This window comes from Sebastes fasciatus, chromosome 22, assembly GCF_043250625.1.
Source record: "Sebastes fasciatus isolate fSebFas1 chromosome 22, fSebFas1.pri, whole genome shotgun sequence".
Classification (NCBI taxonomy): domain Eukaryota; kingdom Metazoa; phylum Chordata; class Actinopteri; order Perciformes; family Sebastidae; genus Sebastes; species Sebastes fasciatus.
Window position 1 is genome coordinate 25348559 of NC_133816.1, and position 15109 is coordinate 25363667.

At 39.3% G+C, this 15109-nt stretch overlaps 2 protein-coding genes across 4 annotated transcripts in view; both read left to right on the top strand.

Moving 5' to 3' along the window:
* The window catches only part of LOC141760806 (phosphatidylcholine:ceramide cholinephosphotransferase 2-like), a 10852-nt gene extending 2283 nt beyond the window's left edge, over positions 1 to 8569 (top strand). For all 3 annotated transcript variants that reach the window (XM_074623885.1, XM_074623887.1, XM_074623886.1), the window contains exons 2-7: positions 2169 to 2999; positions 3509 to 3626; positions 3725 to 3782; positions 3877 to 3972; positions 4905 to 5071; positions 5976 to 8569. In XM_074623885.1, coding sequence (XP_074479986.1) covers positions 2461 to 2999; positions 3509 to 3626; positions 3725 to 3782; positions 3877 to 3972; positions 4905 to 5071; positions 5976 to 6149 — 1152 coding nt within the window. In that variant the 5' untranslated portion in view covers positions 2169 to 2460 and the 3' untranslated portion in view covers positions 6150 to 8569. The remainder of the gene's footprint in view (positions 1 to 2168; positions 3000 to 3508; positions 3627 to 3724; positions 3783 to 3876; positions 3973 to 4904; positions 5072 to 5975) is intronic.
* A 2707-nt stretch (positions 8570 to 11276) lies between these two features.
* LOC141761352 (low affinity immunoglobulin gamma Fc region receptor III-like) lies at positions 11277 to 13826 on the top strand. Its single transcript, XM_074624689.1, has 6 exons — positions 11277 to 11302; positions 11378 to 11613; positions 11869 to 12117; positions 12629 to 12694; positions 12837 to 12969; positions 13273 to 13826. Exons 1-6 carry the CDS (start codon positions 11277 to 11279, stop codon positions 13310 to 13312), a joined length of 750 nt encoding a protein of 249 aa, XP_074480790.1. The 3' UTR covers positions 13313 to 13826.
* Positions 13827 to 15109: the final 1283 nt, after the last annotated feature.

Below are 15109 nucleotides of genomic sequence, written 5' to 3' on the forward strand. Positions count from 1 at the left end.
TTATACTGCGGCTGATTTTTAATTTAAAAATTGTTTGACTTTTCTGAGGACCTTTGATTATATAAAACTGTATTTCCACTCAGAATGATCCTGCCTGACGAGTTTCAAGCAGCAGGTTGTTGTTTCCACGAAGAAGTGAAAGTGTTGAACAGTCCAACACGTGTGTGTTTCAGCAAACATTCACTTCAGTGTGAACTGCAGTCGGAGCAGCAGCAGCAGGAGAGGAGGTATTTAGCAGGAGACGGAGACACAAATCAGTGTTGTCTCCGTCTGCAGCGAGTTTTAGTCCAAAACATGATTATTGTTTTACCTGAAACACAAACACTGACTGACTGAACTGCTGCTTCTCTTTCAGTGTTTCAGTCTCAATAAAAAACACTATATTTTATTAAAGGAAATAGTGACTTTGTTGGGGACTATTTTCAGTGGTGGATTAATCCATATTACGATACCTGTTAGTAGATACATTCACTGTTGGGCCGACTCTGCACATAAAAACTATTTAAAAAAAATTAATTAAAAAACATAAAGTAAAATAAAACAAAAAATAATAAAGTAAAAAATAAAATACAATAAAAAAATTTAATTAAAAACAAAAAGTAAAATAAAACAAATTATATTAATAATACAATTAGAATAAGTTAAATTAAATTAATAATATAAATAATAAAAATAAAAAGTAAAGTAAAAAACAATAATAAAAAATAAAAATAAGTTAAATCAAATTAATATAAATACTAAAAAGCAAAATAAAGTAATAAATAATAATAAAATAAGTTAAATTGAATTATAAATATGAATAAATAAAATGTAAAAAATATTAAAAGAAATAAATAAAAAATATAATTCAATAAAATAATAATAATAATATAATGAAATAAATAAAATATATAAAGTAAAATAAAATATTAAAAATAATAAAATAAGTAAAATAAAAAAAAAAAATATTGAAATATTGTGTCAATCTAAAACTTGAGTTATGGTACCGATACCGAAACGAGGGATGCAACTAATTTCCAATTAATCTGACAATTAAATTAAGTTTCTTATTGTCAAAGTGACGTCTTTAAATCTGTTCATCCAAAAACACAAACAGATTCAGCTATATATGTGTATATATATATATATATATATATATATATACACTGAATCCTCACAACCACAGAAGAAGAAGACAAAATTACTTAAAACGATCAATCAGTTATCAAATTAGTTGGATTAATCGATTAAACAAAACAATACTTTTATAAACCACACTTTGAGATTCATAAACATTATTTATTTATTTTTTTTTATTTGCAAAGAGCTTCAAACCGTCTTCTCAGATTAACGGTGACGTCAGCTGACGGACGAAGAGTCAGGTTTCTGTTTGATGACGTCAATGCTGTTTAACTCGTTTTCTACCCGAAGTCACAAGTGTGTGTGTGTGTCAGCCTCTGTGACACTAACAGGATGTGTGTGTGTGTGTGTGTGTGTGTGTGTGTGTGTGTGTGTGTGTGTGTGTGTGTATTTAAGGTGTGTGTGTTGGTGGGTGTGTTTCACAGGGAGTGCCTCCCTCAGGTTACTTAACAGTCAAACAGTCAAGATTCATTCTCACAACAGGCTGGTTCCTGGTGTGTGTGACTGTGTGTGTATATGTATACGTGTGTGTGTGTGTCGCTGTCTGTGTTTGTGTCTATGTCTGTGTGTGTGTGTGTGGGTATGTCTGTGTGTGTGTGTGTGTGTGTGTGGGTGTGTCTGTGTGTCTGTGTCTGTGTGTATGTGCATACGTGTGTGTGTGTGTGCAGTAGGTTAGTAACCCGTCTGAACTCGATTAACTGCAGAGATAAAGAAAATTCCTGCATCCAACCGCCGTGGAGTTCAGCCGGTGTGTTTTCAGTTCAGTTCAGAACTTCATTGTGAATTTCTTCGATTTAGTGACGGACAGTTACCACGACAACGACACAGACGCTGCTGTAAAACGCAGCTCTTTACAGGAGCAGGTCACAGAGCGGCCGCGTGAGGTCGGATCGGATGCGATCAGCTGGCGACGTGTAGGTGGAATATAAAGTTTAATGAATGAAACGTGAGTTCTTCAGAAATGAAGTTCTGCACGAGACGGAGAAACAACTTTAATCTGTTTTAAAGGCCGTTTCTCTTATCAAGTAAAAATGTTTTTTTTATTTCAGGTTTTTGCTGACTCGTCCTGATCGACCAATCACCTGCCTTCCGTGTGACCTCACCAGTTGAACTCCAGATATTGATCAGATTATTGATCAGTCAGTCGATGACCCCGGACTGTTGGAATACTGTTATTGATCGCTGATACTGGACCAGAGCAACCGATACCTGATGAAGGAATATCAAACCTCCAGAGACGACTAAAGCTGCGTTCTAATTGGTCACTTTGCGAAGCCTGTGATTGGCTGGTGAACCAGGAAACTCGTCCTTATTGGTCAGAGAGTCATTAAAGGAAAAACGATGGCCGCGTCGGAGCTGATCCGGGACGACGACGATGTGCGCCCCCATGTGGAAGTTAACGTGACCACAATAAATCCCGAGGCACCTCCGAGTGTTGCCAACGGTAACCCGACCCGCCACGACTCCCCGACGCCGCCCTCCGCCGACGACGCCCACGACGGCAAAAAGCAGCAGCCGGAGGGCAGCAGACTGAGCAACCTGCTGAAACAGAACCAGCTGATCCACTCGCTGAGCAGCGGGCTGCGGCGGCACTGCGACTACGTGAAGATCACCGTGCCGGAGGAGCGGGCCAACCACCTCCCCAAGGAGTGGTGGAAGACGGGCGTGGCCTTCCTCTACGCCCTGTTCATCCTCGTCTTCACCACCGTCATCATCACCGTCGTCCACGAGAGGGTGCCGGACAAGTCGGTGAGCCCGCCGCTGCCCGACAAGTTCTTCGACTACGTGGACCGCGTGCCCTGGGCCTTCACCGTCACCGAGGTCAACGGGCTCATCCTCTGTGGACTCTGGCTCGTCCAGCTGCTCTTCCTCAAACACAAGTACGACCAGCAGCTGGAATACATGTGGTTAAAGTACCAATAGAAGTACTGGCAGTACCAGTAGAAGTACCGGCAGTACCGGTAGAAGTACCAGCAGTACCAGTAGAAGTACCAGCAGTACCATTAGAAGTACGGGCAGCTACTGGCAGTACCAGTAGAAGTACCAGTAGAAGTACTGGCAGTACCAGTAGAAGTACAGCAGTACCAGTAGAAATACTGGCAGTACCAGTAGAAGTACCAGTAGAAGTACTGGCAGTACCAGTAGAAGTACTGTTAGTACCGTATAGCCGGGGCTTCGGAGTACTTTTACTTTGATTTAACTGCATTTTGCTGATAATTCTTCTGCACTTTAACTCAAGTAGCATTATGAATTTAGGACTTTTACTTTTGGTTGTACATTTAAAGAACATTTAAGAGTCGTAAAGTACCGTACTTATTATGTATTTCCATATGATGCTAGCCTAAAAGTAGTAAGCTTCGCGTAAAGGTAGCTCTTTCTGTGTCTGCAGAGCGATCGTGGGTCGTCGCTGTTTCTTCCTGATCGGGACGCTCTACATGTATCGCTGCGTCACCATGTACATCACCACGCTGCCGGTACCTGGGAAACACATGGTCTGCGCTCCAAAGGTACGAACACACACACACACTGTACATGTATACTAACATTATCTACACGTTTACCCGTTTACCTCCATCACAGTAAATGTGTGTGCGTCTCTGTGCAGCTGTACAACGACTCCACGGGGAAGATCTGGAGGATTCTGAGGCTCATCTCAGGAGGAGGTAAAACCCAAACTCTGAATGTTTTAATGACTAACTAATAACTAGTAATAATAATAATAATAAATCATAACTGCTCCGTGTGTTCGGTGTTCAGGTTTGTCTCTGACCGGAAATCACCTCATGTGTGGTGACTTCCTGTACAGCGGCCACACCGTCATGTTGACGCTCTCCTACCTCTTCATCAAAGAGTGTGAGTACACACACTTCTCACTTCTATCATTTATTTCAGTTTGCTCTGCTGATGTTTTATTTTTAATAACTAGAAGTATTTGTGACGACGCAGGTTGATTTATTCAACAATTAAAAATGGGTTTTTTTCCAAACTTTAATCTCTTAAAATTTCCTCTGAATCTGTTGAATTAGAAACATACAAAAAAAAGACAATAAAGTCATAATGTTTTAGAAATATAAACAGACATTTGTGTGTATATATATAAATATATTTATATATATATAACAATAATTTTTGGTGTCGTTATTCTTGTAACATTTTTCCTTTTTTTAGGCAAAGTGATTTAAAGCTTTACATAAAAGGCATTAAGAAAAGCAACGACACATTTAAAGGATATAAATGAATAAAATAAAATGGAAGATAAAATAATATAATAATAAAATAGAATAAAAAGTGCAGTGCAAGATATGAACAGATCATCCCAATTTAATTTAAACAGATTTAGATATTTATCAAGATATATGTATGAATATATTTATTAAGATATTTAATAAATATCTTAATATTTCTTTAAAATCTGTTTAAATGGAATATTAACATATTGATGTAAATATTTTATTTAAAAATATTTAGATATTTATTAATATATTTAATTCATTAATATATTTATTAAGATATTTAATAAATATCTAAATATTTTTCTAAAATCTGTCTAAATAAAATAGTAAGATAATGATGTAAATATTTTATTTAAACAGATTTAGATATTTATTAAGATATTTGATAAATATATATAAGTGAAAGTAATCTACTGTAACAGTTGCTGATGATGTACGACTTTTATTAAGGTCAGCTGACAACACTTTAATGCCAAAGAAAGACATAATAAATGTGAAGTGTACTGTAGTAGTACTACTACAACGTGTGTGTCTGTGTGTGTGTGTGTGCAGACTCTCCTCGCTGGATGTGGTGGTACCGCTGGTTCTGCTGGTTGCTCAGCGCCTCGGGAGTCCTCTGCATCCTGATCGCTCACGAGCACTACAGCATCGACGTGGTGGTCGGATACTTCGCCACCACCAGGACCTTCTGGTGGTACCACACCATGGCCAACACACACGTAGGTACCAGACGCAGGCAGTACTACGTGTACTTGTACTGCATATTGCTCCTAAGTGAGATTGAGGTCTGAGAAATGATGTCACTATGCATCAAGTTTTAAATCACATTACCTTCATTTACAGTACGGATGTGAAACGCTCTGGCTTGTTGGTATTTCTTTAAACCAATTACAGTCGTCTTGGGCGGCGCTAAGCCCAGGATGCAGCAACGAAGCCCTTCAAAAGAGATATCGGAAGGGGAGGAGAACGCTGGCTGAAATAGACTTATGCTGCATTCACATCAAGAGAGAAGCGACTTTTAACCTCGTTTTGCTCACGCGAGTCGGACCGCCGGGATCACTGGTGTTCATTCGCTCTAGACGGAGCTTGTCTCCATAGATACCAACAACATTTCCTCCGTCAACCAGGAAGAAATAACCACTGTAGCTGCTTTGTATAGTTGGTGAAGTCCCATATATGTCAGAAAACCAAACTCTGTCGTGTCTGGTTTCATAACGTCACCCGGCGGCGAGTTGTATTCACATACAGTACCATCACACTGACTGTCTCTAGCAGCCACATGTCTCTACTGAACGTATGAACCCACTATAAACAGATTGTGCTGTGATTTAATATCAATAAACAGATCAAAATTATGCTGAAATAACTACATAATGATGTTGATTAGTGGACAATCATGCAATTAACTGCGATTAAATATTTGAATCGATTGACAGCCCTAATTTTTATCCAACCAAAAACATTCTGTTTATTATATATCATATACAAAAGCATCAAATAGTCCGATCTGAGGAGCTGTAAAAACAATAAATCAATAATCAAGAGTCGACTGACTCATCAACTAATTGTTTAAACTAATTAAAGTCATTTCTTGTTATTAATATTGTGTGTATTTCTGCTCAGGCGCTGCGTCAAGCTCCCAACAACTACCTGTCGAGGACGTGGTGGAACCCCGTCTTCAACTTCCTGGAGAGGAACGTCCAGACGACGGTTCCCGTCGTGTTCTCGTGGCCGGTGGCGCTGCCTTCGTCCTGCAGGCAGCGCTACAGGATGGTGGAGGCGGGGAGGGACGAGTGACCCCGACGCTGAGACGGAAAGACGGAGGACTTTAACATCAGTTTATTTATTTATTTAGAACCAGCATTTCCAGCTCTCTCCTGAGGAAGAGACGTTTACCTTATCATGATCGCCAGTTTAATCCCCAGAAAAGGTCACCGTGCGGTTCATCATCCTACCGGATCTGACGTGAAACGTTCAGACTCACGTGGACGATGAACTTCCAACAGGAAGAAGACAAGTCGTTAAAAGTTTCACTTCACTGCCGGATGCTGCTCGCTCGCTGTCCTCATCACAACTTTGTCTTATTCTCTGTTACTTGATTGTAAACACAAACACTGTCGCTCTCTCTGGATGGTTCAGCAGCAGGAACCATGAAAGGAAACATCGTGAGGCTTGTGACGGTTTATCATCACGCCGTTCGTTGGAGGTTTACTCGCCGTGCTTCTGACGTGTCTTTGGTTGCAGCCGTATCTTCGATCCGTGCATGTTATCTATCATAACAAACATCTCTGTCTCGATCTAATTTAACATTTAAATTAGTTTCAGGTGCCCAAAAGTTTTTCAGAAAAGTGCCAGTAAGTCCAAACTACCGATTCTGACAAAATGGAGTTAAACTTCCAACCTGCTGCCGTAGATGTGGAGGGATGAAACAGCAACAGATGAACCAGCTGAGGAGGTGAAAAGCAGCTTTCACAATACAGGAATTATCACGACGATGCTTACTAACTGCTAGCACAGGGATGTGTTTGCTTTTAGCGTCTACGTGTAGACAGGCAGCTGGGATACCAGTGTTAATGCCTGTAATGTGTGTGGACCTGGAGGACTAAAACGTGTCGCCACTAGGGGGCAGATTAGAGTCAAATCACACCAGAATATCTTTCAGAAGAACTTCCAAATGTCCATAAGCATGAACAGAAGTGGTGCAGTGTGACCTGCAGAAATCACACGCTAACACGGAGAGGTTTGGATGTCACAAAAAGTTGTGCAGAAACAGAACCTGAATTTCTTAAATGTCAAATGTTGTAAACGCAAGCAGCCATACAAGAACTCGTCTAAATAAATAACAGCCTGAAATTGGAAGAATTGGGATTTAAATCAGGAACTATCTAGTTATGAGAATGAAACTACAATCTAATCAGAATTTCTGAAACTTTTAGTTTTCATTTTCGGTGTTACGAACGTGATTGGGCCGATAGTAGGGATGCTAATTTTAAACATTTTCATAACCGATAACCGACCCTCGTTAACCGATTATTAACCGTTAACCGACAAGATTAGTGCCTCTCATGCAATCTTAGCAGCTCCGATGCTGCGTGTAGTGTCGCGGACATGCAGCCACTTTCCCAGTAAAAGTCTCCACCGCACATTTAGTTTATTTAGCAGGTTGTCAGCTGTGTGTCTGTCCAGATCGACTTTAGCGAGTGTCCAACAAACAGTGTGTGTGTTTGTGCTACGTTAGCAGCTCTATTATTGCCGGAGGCTTCGTGCTCGCCGCCGCCACACGTAGTCTGCGTAACTTTAGCGAGTTTCCAACAGACCGCGTGTGTGTTGGCGGGGAGTGTGAGGTTGTTGGTGGTGTTCTAGCTGTGATCGTAGGTGTAGCAGTGTGTGGACAGTTTATTTGTCGGTGAATAAATGCTACTGAACTACAACTCCTCCACTGAAGAGAGCTGGAGAGACCGGAGCCGACTTCCTGTATCCTGCAACTCCGGCTCCGCCTCTTAAGATGGGCTGTTAAGGTGGACCAGCTTTTCTCCTTAAAGAGACGAGCCGCTCCTCCGAGACGCTCAGCTTTTTAATTAATTATCAATATATCTTTTAGCCGAAATCGGTTAAAATGCTTAATGTCGGTTAACGGTTAATTATTAACATCCCTAGTCGATACCAAAAACGTGAAGGGTCGTGTCTAGAAGGTAAATCCCCAAGGTGAGAAAAGTTTGCCTCGCTGCCCGACAACCTATCGCAACCCTAACCATTCAAGGCCGACGCCTACCTTTAACCATCTCACGAGAGTGTCGCAACTTCAGCAGCGGTTTTGGAGCCAAAATGGCTGCGGCTCCAAACAAACCATTTGATTCCAGCTGTCAGAACTCGTCACATCTGGACTTATCAACGAGACAAAATGTCCTCAAAACAAAGTTCTGCTGCGTTGTCAAAGTGAACACTGAGAAGTCCTCCCCAGTGGAATATTTAACGAGTATTGTTGTGAATGTCTTTCTGTACTTGATTATTGTTTAAGTTATATTTACCAGATGTGTAAAGTATTGAGACGCTGAGCTCACAGTCGTCTGTTCTTCTTTTTTATACCGTTTTCTTAATTTCACGTCGTTCTTTGTTGTTGAATGAATCCGTGAGACGAGCTGCTGGTTTAAAGTCGGATGAATGAAGACGATCCGTGAAGCTCCATCAACGTTACTTTTATTAAAGTGTTACCTGATGTTCATGTTTTCTTGTTCACTTGTTACCTAAAGGTCAGACGGTGGGTTTGATAATAAAAAGATGTATTTTCAGTCGAGAGCTGACGTTGTCTCTTCAGGCTCTCACCTCAGTTTACTCTCAGCTGCGACGCTTCACCTGGATAATCACAGGTGGGAAGTAACTAAGTACATTTACTCAAGTAAAGTACTTGCATACAATTTTGTATTTCCCTTTTCTGCTGCTTTATACTTCTGTTCCACGACATCTCAGATATTTGTTAAGTGCATGAATTTATGGACATTTATATCACATTTTGTCAGTACTACTAGTACTAGTGGTACTAGTCAGTACTAGCAGTAGTAGTAGTAGTAGTAAACATGATGGTAGTAGTAGTAGTAGTAATAGTAGTAGTAGTAGAAATGGTGGTAGTAGTAGTAGTAGTAGTAGAAATGGTAGTAGTAGTAGTAGTAGTAAATAGTGTAAATTATGTTAGTAGTAGTAGTAGTAGTAGTAGAAATGGTGGTAGTAGTAGTAGTAGTAGTAAATAGTGTAAATTATGTTAGTAGTAGTAGTAGTAGTAGTAGAAATGGTGGTAGTAGTAGTAGTAGTAAATAGTGTAAATTATGTTAGTAGTAGTAGTAGTAGAAATGGTGGTAGTAGTAGTAGTAGTAAATAGTGTAAATTATGTTAGTAGTAGTAGTAGTAGTAGTAGTAGAAATGGTGGTGGTAGTAGTAGTAGTAGAAATGGTGGTGGTAGTAGTAGTAGTAGAAATGGTGATAGTAGTAGTAGTAGTAAATAGTGTAAATTATGTTAGTAGTAGTAGTAGTAGTGGTAGTAGTAGTAGTGGTAGTAGTAAATAGTGTAAATGATGTTAGTTGTAGTAGTAGTAGTAGTAGTAGTGGTGGTAGTAGTAGTAGTGGTAGTAGTAAATAGTGTAAATTATGTTAGTAGTAGTAGTAGTAGTAGTGGTAGTAGTAGTAGTAGTAAACATGATGGTAGTAGTAGTAGTAGTAGTGGTAGTAGTAAATAGTGTAAATTATGTTAGTATTAGTAGTAGTAGTAGTATTAGTAGTAGTAGTAGTGGTAGTAGTAAATAGTGTAAATGATGTTAGTAGTAGTAGTAGTGGTGGTAGTAGTAGTAGTAGTAGTAGTAGTAGTAGTAAATAGTGTAAATTATGTTAGTATTAGTAGTAGTAGTAGTATTAGTAGTAGTAGTAGTGGTAGTAGACCATTTATAAATGATGGTTATTCTGCAGTTCTTCTGTGTACAGAGATAATGTTGGTGGTTTGTCTTCATGTCTTAATATACCAACCAACACTGTGACAAAGCCGTATGAACAAGTTGGTTCTATTAGTGCGTCTGAGACTCGTCTGAAAGTCTTCATTAGTTCTCAAGCTGAGATGAAAATAACAGTCTGTCTGTGGTTCAACGCTCCGCTCAGTTATTATTAACCTTCATTATGAAGCTTCTTCTTTATCCGGTTTAACCGTCAGTCAGCATCGAGACAGGATGGAGTTCACAGGCTTCCTCCTCGCACTCTGTGAGTAACGTCACCTTTACTTTAACTTTAACTTTAACACACTTCTCATATCAAAACAGGCTTTTTCTTAATGCACAAGTTCTAGTGGAGAACGTCGTCTATTAGCGTCTATTCGTAGAACAATTTCATTTCTATTATTCAAACTGCAGGTTGTGTTACAGAAAGCAGCTGTTTGTTTTTTTATCACTGCGAAACAGAATTCCTTCATTTTTTTAAGATAATGGGATTTTAAGAGGACGATTAATGTGTTGAATAATGGATTTTGATATAAGGTATTTTTAATGGATCATTAGGCCCCTTAAAATCTATCCATCTATCTATGGTTTTCATGCTATTTGGTAAACTTTAAGGATTGTTTTAACCCTTAAACCTTGCATATGTTATCATTCATTTACCTCACATTTGGTTTAAACCCCTGCATTTGCACCTTAACTTAAAATTTAAAGTCTTTTCGAGGTACAAAGTAAATCCTTTTTACATAGTTCTGATAATTAATGGATTTGTCAAATATTTTCCAATTAACGCCCAATTAAGTAGTTTTGTTGCCTAAACCTAACTAAGTAGTTTTGTTGCCTAAACATAACTAAGTAGTTTTGTTGCCTAAACCAAACTAAGTAGTTTTGTTGCCTAAACCAAACTAAGTAGTTTTGTTGCCTAAACCTAACTAAATAGTTTTGTTGCCTAATCCTAACTAAGTAGTTTTGTTGCCTAAACCTAACTAAGTAGTTTTGTTGCCTAATCCTAACTAAGTAGTTTTGTTGCCTAAACCTAACTAAGTAGTTTTGTTGCCTAAACCTAACTAAGTAGTTTTGTTGCCTAAACCAAACTAAGTAGTTTTGTTGCCTAAACATAACTAAGTAGTTTTGTTGCCTAAACCTAACTAAGTAGTTTTGTTGCCTAATCCTAACTAAGTAGTTTTGTTGCCTAAACATAAATAAGTAGTTTTGTTGCCTAATCCTAACTAAGTAGTTTTGTTGCCTAAACCAAACTAAGTAGTTTTGTTGCCTAAACATAAATAAGTAGTTTTGTTGCCTAATCCTAACTAAGTAGTTTTGTTGCCTAAACCTAACTAAGTAGTTTTGTTGCCTAAACCTAACCACCTAAAAATCCCCTTAATTTGTCAATAAGTTCTTTTTAAGTTAAGGGGTTTAGTTTGAGGGATCCATACTGAAGACCCTGATTAAGATGAAGGTGTTTGACGTGTTTTCAGGGTAAATTGAGAGTTAAGAAGTGGAACTGAGTAGTTTTGTCTTCTCTGCAGCCTCCCTCACAGTCTCTCCTCACAGATCTCAGTTCTTTAAGTACGAGTCTTTCTCTCTGAGCTGTGACGGGAACAGAATCTCCTCCGGATGGAGGGTGAAGGCCAGGACGGCCCGAGGAGTCTCCGAGTGTGGACGCGACTGGGGCCACCTGCGAGCGTCGACCTGCGTTATCCACGAGGCGTACCGCTGGAACAGTGGCGAGTACTGGTGTGAGTCCGCATCAGGAGAGACGAGTCCAGCTGCCAACATCAGCGTCACCGGTTAGTTTGTCACGGGAGGCCGAAGATGAGCCATTTAGCATTTTGATTTTCTGTCATTTTGTTCGTATAACAATCACATTTTTGATGAACAACCACCTTCTGTGACTGCTTCACAATCTTTATTAAAAATATACATATTTTAAGGTAGTCTTGTAGAATTTGGAGCCCAAGTTAGAAAAGCATGGGATCACTGTAAACAATCCGTGGATGCTTTTTCTCCTTCATCACCTTTCTTAATGCTTTTGCGTATCAAAGACAGTAACGTGATCCTGGAGAGTCCCGTGTTTCCTGTGACGGAGGGACGATCTGTGACTCTGCGTTGCACTACTCGAAGCAACTCTTCAAACCTGCGAGCCAGCATCTTCATGAAGGACAGATCTCCCGTCGGAGCAGCCGTCACGGGGCAGATGAGCCTCCCTGCGGTGTCCAAGTCTGATCAAGGCCTCTACATGTGCGTGATCACCGGCGTCGGGGCGTCAACGGAGAGCTGGCTCACTGTGAGAGGTGAGAGGAAATAGGAAATAATGCATGTACGTATACAACAAGACAGGAAGTAGAAAGATTAAACACAGTTTATCAAGAATGTCTTCAAACAATACCCTAAGTAGTTTTTTTACCTAAACCTAACTAAGTAGTTTTGTTGCCTAAACCTAACTAAGTAGTTTTGTTGCCTAAACCTAACTAAGTAGTTTTGTTGCCTAAAACTAACTAAGTAGTTTTGTTGCCTAAACCTAACTAAGCAGTTTTGTTGCCTAAACCAAACTAAGTAGTTTTGTTGCCTAAACCTAACTAAGTAGTTTTGTTGCCTAAACCTAACTAAGTAGTTTTGTTGCCTAAACCTAACTAAGTAGTTTTGTTGCCTAAACCTAACTAAGTAGTTTTTTTACCTAAACCTAACTAAGTAGTTTTGTTGCCAAAACCTAACTAAGTAGTTTTGTTGCCTAAACCTAACTAAGTAGTGTTATTGCCTAAACCTAACTAAGTAGTTTTGTTGCGTACTGGTTTTCATACACAGGAGGAGCCACGGAGAGAGGAGAGGCAGGTCGACCGTCTGATGGTTTTACTGGAAACGTGACGGGAGGTGGGCTCCGGAAACACACGTCTAATAAGCTGTTGAATGTTATACAGCCCGCAGGTCATGAGGCCAGATGCTCCACATGCCGCCTCATGTTTGACGTTCATATCAGATACAGTATTTATGGATCTGGTTGTTTCACCACCAGCAGGTCCTGGTGCTCCTGCAGCAGCACGCCTCCTGTCTGTCTCCAGACTGGTGTGTCACCTGGTGGTGGGAGCTCCTTACCTGATGTCCACCATCGTCCTGGGACTCGTATACAGAGACATACACTCTAACAGGTAACAGGGTGGTAAACTGGGATGCCAAGTTAAAAAATTTTAAAATTAAAAAGTATTTAAAAAATATATATATATATATATATATATATACATTTATTTTATAATTTTTTTATAAAATTTTATAAAAAATAAATATAGATACAAATAAATATATATATATAATTATATATATATATATATATTTATTTTTCATTTTTTTATTAAATCAAAAAATATAAAAAATAAAAATACGTATTTATACGTACAGTATATATATTTCTTTATATATATTTTTTTCATTTTTTTTTTTTTTCACATCCACAGGAAAGACACCAGACGTCACCATGGAGACGCCACAGCGTAGTGAAAGCAGCAGGGATTGGATAAGCAGTATGTTGATGTCACCGCTGTGTGCTACAGTATAATTATTAAAATGAAGGGATTTAACTATGATGTCATCCAATTGTTCAATATTTTAATTTGTTGTATGGTTTAGTCCAGGGGTCAGCAACCTGCGCCTCTTCAGCTCCTCTCCAGTGGCTCCCTGTGGATCTATAAAAGACATTAGTGGAAATGAATAACTGTTTTTTCGTTTACATTTTCATTTTTATTTATCATTGCTGTAGGTCTATGGTACGACGGTACGACGGTACGACGGTACGACGGAGTATTAGGGCCACATTGAAGTCATGATATTATAAAGTTGTAATTTTAAAAATGTAATAGATATCACCATGAAACATCCCTCATTCATTAGTTACTGTTCTGTGTCGGTGCCTTAATGTAGTTAGTTTCACTTTAATCTGTGGATGACAGTTAATGTATGCCTGCAGGGGAAGAACATGATGGTGAGATGTGAAACTGTAAATAAATGGAAGTGATCCAACGTTACACAGCGAACTGGACATTGGTTTGTTTTTAGAGCACGCATCCAAACAAGTTCTCCCGTCCGCCCCTCAGTGGCTTATAGATGTTGGTATTTGTTTGTTAAAAGGCTAACTGTCAGGCTAAGAGTTCCTGTAACACTGACCCGACGGGAAAGCAATGATTTTACCTCTGATGTCGTATTATTTGACTTTACCAACCACTATCAGTCCAAAGATTAAAGTTTATAGAAAATCAACTACATATATATACTTCAGTAGTCTGGCTTATGACAAATAGGTCATAATATAATATAATACATTATATAAACCATGTAGCTGTAGTTTCCCTCCTGACCTCCAGGTGGAGACTTTCTGTCACTTTAAACTGAAAAACCAGACCGGAAGTACTTGTAACCGGAAGTGTGGTTGTCGGGCTGATGGCGGGAGAGTTGTTGTTGTTAACTGAAGATCTTTGATCCGTTTGGAGCTCGAGCTGCAGGTGAACCAGCAAACAACTCAGGTAAACACTAACAAGCTTCCTCTGAGCCGGAAGTCCAAGAGGAGAAGAAGAGAAGAAGAATATGAACCGAGTTAAACCCGAAAACAGAGAGTTAGCTCCATGCTAACAAGCTAACAGCTAGTTAGCTCCATACTAACAAGCTAACAGCTAATTAGCTCCATGTAACAAGCTAACAGCTAGTTAGCTCCATGCTAACAAGCTAACAGCTAGTTAGCTCCATGCTAACAAGCTAACAGCTAGTTAGCTCCATGCTAACAAGCTAACAGCTAGTTAGCTCCATGCTAACAAGCTAACAGAGAGTTAGCTCCATGCTAACAAGCTAACAGCTAGTTAGCTCCATGCTAACAAGCTAACAGCTAGTTAGCTCCATGCTAACAAGCTAACAGCTAGTGTTGGAAATATATCATGAAGAATAATATGGCAATGCTTAAACTATTATGTTACGAGTTCATTGGGTTAAAGATGTTTAGACTAGAATTATAAGATGAATACTGTTGCGCCTGAGGGACTTCTCGTGCAGAGTCACAAGGGTGGGACGGCATAAACATACTTTTGTGTAGATAGAACAGTCTCAAGGACACAGCCTTAGGGAGAAAACAGATGGGGGGGAGAGGACAGAATGTTATGAACAGTAGACAGCGTTGTCTAAGGATGGAGTCAGATAAGAGGAAGGTCACAGTGACATTGTGGAAAAGTACTAAGACTGATCAAAACCCTGCCCCTCCTTTCAGAGAATGTTTGTGGCTGTGTATAAAGGCAAATGTAAAGAAAAGCT

What these genes read in the sequence shown, in the direction of transcription:
- LOC141761352 (XM_074624689.1), top strand. Translation starts at nt 11,277, where the DNA reads ATGAAGGTGTTTGACGTGTTTTCAGG. An exon ending in GAGCTGGCTCACTGTGAGAG is followed by an intron (nt 12,118 to 12,628) that starts GTGAGAGGAAAT and finishes TTTCATACACAG; the next exon opens with GAGGAGCCACGGAGAGAGGA. An exon ending in TACTGGAAACGTGACGGGAG is followed by an intron (nt 12,695 to 12,836) that starts GTGGGCTCCGGA and finishes TTTCACCACCAG; the next exon opens with CAGGTCCTGGTGCTCCTGCA.